Source organism: Glycine soja, chromosome 1, assembly GCF_004193775.1.
Source record: "Glycine soja cultivar W05 chromosome 1, ASM419377v2, whole genome shotgun sequence".
Lineage (NCBI taxonomy): Eukaryota > Viridiplantae > Streptophyta > Magnoliopsida > Fabales > Fabaceae > Glycine > Glycine soja.
The window spans coordinates 1072890-1078332 of record NC_041002.1 but is presented as its reverse complement, the minus strand read 5'-3'; the positions used below and the strand labels follow the sequence as shown (position 1 = coordinate 1078332).

General features: G+C 33.5%; 1 protein-coding gene across 1 annotated transcript; it reads right to left on the bottom strand.

Moving 5' to 3' along the window:
* Window positions 1–611: 611 nt before the first annotated feature.
* LOC114408046 lies at window positions 612–4448 on the bottom strand. Its single transcript, XM_028371176.1, has 3 exons — window positions 4021–4448; window positions 3492–3671; window positions 612–1035 (listed from the first exon to the last, which is right to left on the bottom strand). The coding sequence occupies exons 1-3, from the start codon at window positions 4084–4086 to the stop codon at window positions 826–828; spliced, it is 456 nt and encodes a 151-aa protein (XP_028226977.1). The 5' UTR covers window positions 4087–4448; the 3' UTR covers window positions 612–825.
* Window positions 4449–5443: the final 995 nt, after the last annotated feature.

The following is a 5443-nucleotide window of genomic DNA, read 5'->3' as shown; positions in this document are numbered from 1 at the left end:
AAGTTTTATCGGACTGCGGTAAGACCGGCGATTTTGTACGGAACAGAATGTTGGGCGGTCAAGAGCCAACATGAGAATAAAGTAGGTGTAGCGGAGATGAGGATGTTGCGGTGGATGTGTGGTAAGACTCAACAGGATAAAATTAGAAACGAAGCTATTAGAGAGAGGGTTGGAGTAGCGCCTATTGTAGAGAAGATGGTGGAAAATAGACTTAGGTGGTTTGGGCACGTAGAGAGAAGACCGGTAGACTCTGTAGTGAGGAGAGTAGACCAGATGGAGAGAAGGCAAACAATTCGAGGCAGAGAAAGACCCAAAAAGACTATAAGAGAGGTTATAAAAAAGGATCTCGAACTTAATGATTTGGATAGAAGTATGGTACTTGATAGAACATTATGGCGGAAGTTGATCCATGTAGCCGACCCCACCTAGTGGGATAAGGCGTTGTTGTTGTTGTTGTTGTTGTTGTAGTTTAATACGAATGATGTGGTAATTTTCATTCATCATTCTCCATTCCTCTAGTTTTAACTTCTATCACACATGGCCTAAGTAAATTCAGATATTCATATAAAGTACACGCTACAAAAGAAAAGCAGAAACAAGCTCAATAACAATGGATCCAAAGTAGAAATTTGGAGCATATTACTAGAGCCTTCATAAAGCAGCTAGTGAAAATGAGCCACATTTGACTTTTATGATTATACATTTGAATATACATACACATGTTTGAGCGGCATAATATATAGAAATAGCAAAGGACAGCAAAAAGAGATGAAGGGTATCACAGATAAGTTGACAACAAAATACCACATTCAAAATAATACCATTTTAGATGCCTGAAGCATTACACTCGTCAAGAAGTTTTAAAAGATTATGCTCCGGAGCACTAACAGATGGTAAGATCATTCGGTTAGACCGGGATGTTCGTGGTCTAGCTCCAGCATCTTCAGATTCAAGTGTTCCCCCTTCCTTCATCACTGGCAGGTCCCCTCTTCTCCCCACAGTAGCAGATACTCGTTCTTTCCATATTCTTCCATCCTAATGATTGAGGAACAATACTTCAGAATCCTAATAGTTTCAATAAATGAAGAAAACTCAACCCCCTCCCCTCCCTTTTTTTTCCTCATGATTCAACAAACAGGAAAGAAAGGCAATCACGTATATACAACCACCTCCCAAGTCCTCAACTATATTCTTTTTTTCTAAAGTAAAATTCTGGTTTTCAAAAGTTTAACAGTAACTATCAACTAATAGTAGAAGGTAAAATTACTCATGCAGGCATCTACTCATGATAATTTTTTATTTGTGTAACAGCCCACTTTTCCAACCATCCCTGGGCTTTAGCTTTGAAGTTAGAAGTAACTAGTTACACCACAGCATTTACAAACTAAAGTAAAAATATGGCTACCCTCTCACAACTACAAATTTTTCGAGGGTATATGATGAACAGAAAACCCAGAGGAAAGACAAGTTAATTACCAAAACCACCTTACCAAGTTCAGTGAAACCTCAGCTATCCCCTCAGGTATATTCCACTCTAATGTGCATAAATGGCACTAACTATGCCGTATTTGTCAATTGTAGTGGCAATAATAGGTTGCAATCACATTCACAATGAAACACAGAAAAAACTAAAAAAGAAAAAATAAAGAGAAGTGTTATAGGAAACAACCCAAAGAATTCTTTGAAAGTTAGTAAGATATCACCACATCCCATAAGATGGCAGTCAGTTATTTAGCAATTATGTTTGAGCTTTATAGCTAATTGCTGACATGCTCCAAATTAGAAAACCCCTGAACTGCTTTACCTTTGGATTTTTGTGTTCTGAAAATGCTTCTGAAAGGTAATCCCTATAGTTAATTAAGTTAGTTGGGGAAATTATTAGAGTTGGTAAACTGAGAGCCGGAATAATTAGAGAAATAAGGCATGCTGCCTATAAATAGGAAGGTGGCTAAGGAATAGTGGTTAGTCAATTGGAGAGTTAGTATTGGGCCTGGATCTCTCAAATATCCAGGGAATTCTTTGTAGAGACACACTCAATCAATAAAGAAATTATGTTTTCATCCTATTCTAATCCAGTTTCTATCAGTTTGTCATTTGTTTGGTGTGGTGGGTGAAGGGATGGGTTTATCCTAAGGATCTTCAGTCTTTACTGGAAATCAATTTAAGAGGCTTAGGCACCAATAGAGATGCTAAAAGGCTTTTGGATGTGTTCTCAGATTGCAGTAGGTTGGTGTATATAGTTGGAAAGAAATGCTAGAATTTTCACTGGTCGGGTCCTACCTATAGATTTAGTTAGGGACGGAGTAGTTCATCTAGCTTCTTTGTGGAGTCATGCCAAAGGTCTCTTTAAGGGGGTGTCTTTGGTAGAGATATTCAGGGATATTGGCTTGCCGTCCTACATGCCTCATGCTCTTAGTCTATGTTCTTTTCTCTTTTGTTGTACTTTTTAGCTGTAGAAGATATCTTGTCCTCTTACATTTGTATTTCTCCCCTCTTTCTCAATAAAATTCTTTTTTCATCAAGAAAAAAAATTGCTCTAAGTAGTCTCGCAAGAATAGTTGAAATGAAATCACTCAAGTTATTTTTTTATCAAGGCATTATACTTATATATGTTTAAACAGGTAACATATTGGCTAATTAAAAAATGGCAACATATACAAAATGTACAACTCATTGTTGAAGCTAATGCATTTAATGCTAATGCAAAACAAGTTTAAAATAATAATATGCAGATATTACAAAACAAGATTTTTATGAGTTTAATATGCTGATATAAAGATATACATTATCAAAATATTGCATTTTTGTTTTTGCTTAATTCTATAGAAAGTCTCTAAAAAAATTTCCTCAAAACTCTGCTAAAAATAGTAATTTTTCCTCGAAAGAAATTAAATAAAAAGCATCCCTAGTATCTCAAGTCCCAACACAATCAAGTTGGATGCTTAACAAAACAACTCATACTTTCAGTCAACTAAATAAATAATAAATATAAGAATTTAATTGGAATACTCTGAACGTAGTCATCCAATAACCAATTGTCATATAATTGAAAATTATCTTTTATGATAGTTACTTTAAAAATCATATCTAAGGTGATTTCCAATTGGTTGATAGTATAAAAAAATTTCCACTAACAGTGTATCAAAATCAAACTCTAATAAAAACAACAAAAACAAAATTACTAATAATAACCATGTTGATTATGATGATTTTGATAATAATATGCAATTTGTTGCTACATATCCAAATTTCTTATTAGCCAATTTGTTGTAAAGTTTGGTAAAATTGATTTTGATGGAATTAATTTTTACCCGCCGCATGTAACTAGGATGCATGCGTAAATTAATCTAAGCCATAAGTCTTACATTGAATAGTGTACCATGTAAGGAGAAACTGTTTGTGGTATTTTACCTAGCAGACACTGAATCATTTCAAATTCAAATCATCAATTTGGCCATTCAGCATAAGAAAACCAGAGATATCGGTCTTACGTTAAGAATAGATGGTTCTGGCAACGGGCACTGAATTGGCCTATCATTGTCAAGTGGTTCAATCGGATGTTCAACTGGCTTAAACTCCACAGCCACTTCAATTCCATGAGAAGTGGCAGTTGCAGCACTTGCCACTGCAGCAACAGCCTCTGGGTTTGGGGGCATCACTTCCCTCTCATCCTGCAACATATGAAGTCAACGCACAATGCAACAATAATAAGATCATGCCACCAATTAAAGCACCTTACACAACCAACCAAACAAATCAACAATTAAGACCAAATTGCATAGGCCTTTCTAATTTCTCCAATCCAACAGCAAATCACACGAACAGTTATAATCATTAACGAGGCAAAGCAAGGTCTATAATCATTAAATTTAATGCGAATTATCAAATAGCACAAAAAAAAAAAGAACTAGGCTTAACCAGCATTTTTTGGTCAATCCCAGAATCCACCCCAAAAAAGCACAAAATCATTGGATTTGGATTGCAATAAGAGGGGTTATCAGAGAGAGAGAAAACTCTTACCAGGGCACTTTGCGTTCGTCGGTGGACATTTCTTCCGACAGAGAATCTCGAAAATATACCCACCATGTTCTTTTGTCCCAACTCAAAAAAAAAAAAAAACAATACCCACAAAGCAAAAAACGATTTTTTTGATGTTGGTGTGATTATCTAGCCAAAGGGTCGATTTTAGTTCCCTATAGTTGTTGTTTGGGAAAGGCGAAAAACACTTGAATCGGTTGTTGCATGAGAAGGGTCCTGATCCTGGGCAAGTAGTGTGACCCGGAACCAGGTGGTGTTGTTGGTATTGTGAAGCAACAGAGAGAAAAAGAGAGAGAAAGGGTGAGGTGGAGAAGAGAGGAATCGTTTACTTGGCGTGAACGATGATGATGGTGTTGGGTTTGTTGTGTTGTGATGTGTAGGGAGGGGAATTCTCGTTTGGGGAAGTTAATAATGTAATAATAATAATGCTTTGGAATCAGTTGAACAGACAGTATCAAAGTGTAAACCATAAGAAAGAAAAAAAGAAAAAAAACCGATCTTGTTAATGTTAAAAACAGTACTAAAAAAAAAGAGTGACAGTGAGTTAATTTTTATAAACTAATTTTAAAAACTAATATTTTATTATAATTTTTTTAGTTAATAAAAACAAGTGTTTTTTAAATAAATAAGACAGACGCCAAGGTTTTGAATTGCATTGATAGATGTAGGCTTTTAGCTCTGATATCACTGTGGCCTTGGCATGGAAGGAGAAATGTTAATAATAAAAAAAAATTAGCATTATGGAAGAGTTTATTAAAAGTTATAAAATTTTATGAAATATTTTTATTTATTGAGAGTAATTCATGATTATGTAATTTTTGACAAATTAAATCAATAATAACAAGCATGTTAGAGAGTATTCTTTTTACACCTTTTGTTATGAAAGATTATGAACAATTATAATTGATGAGATCGCACAATGCTACCACAAAATTTTGAAAGCCTTGATATTATAGTTGTAAGTCACGAACTATTTTTTAAAACCATTATAAAAGCACTAAAAACAAAATTATTTTTATTAAGTACTACAGTATTTCTTTATTTTAAAAGAACCAAATCTAAAAATGAACTTATTTTTATACAAAGTTAATATAAAAAAAATATACTATCAAGAAAATTTTCAATATATAATTTTTAAAATAACTATTAAAAAGTGAACAAAATTTATACAATAATATATAATTAATGAGGACATAAAAAAATTACAGGATCCATATATTATCTCATCATTCATTTCACTTTTTGGTTTATTTTTTAAGTATTATGCCCAAACTTTCAATGGTACCAAGTCAGTAGACCAAAAAAAAATTATTTTTAATTTTTATTGTTTATATCATTAATATCATAAAGAAAATGAGTGAAAAAATAATAATAAATATTACATTAAAAAAACTAAAATGAAAAT

Coding starts and splice junctions, on each gene's coding strand:
- LOC114408046 (XM_028371176.1), bottom strand. CDS start 4,086: ATGGTGGGTATATTTTCGAGATTCTCTGTCGGAAGAAATGTCCACCGA. Junction 3,672..4,020: donor GACGAACGCAAAGTGCCCTG/GTAAGAGTTTTC, acceptor CATATGTTGCAG/GATGAGAGGGAAGTGATGCC. Junction 1,036..3,491: donor CAGAACCATCTATTCTTAAC/GTAAGACCGATA, acceptor CTCAATCATTAG/GATGGAAGAATATGGAAAGA.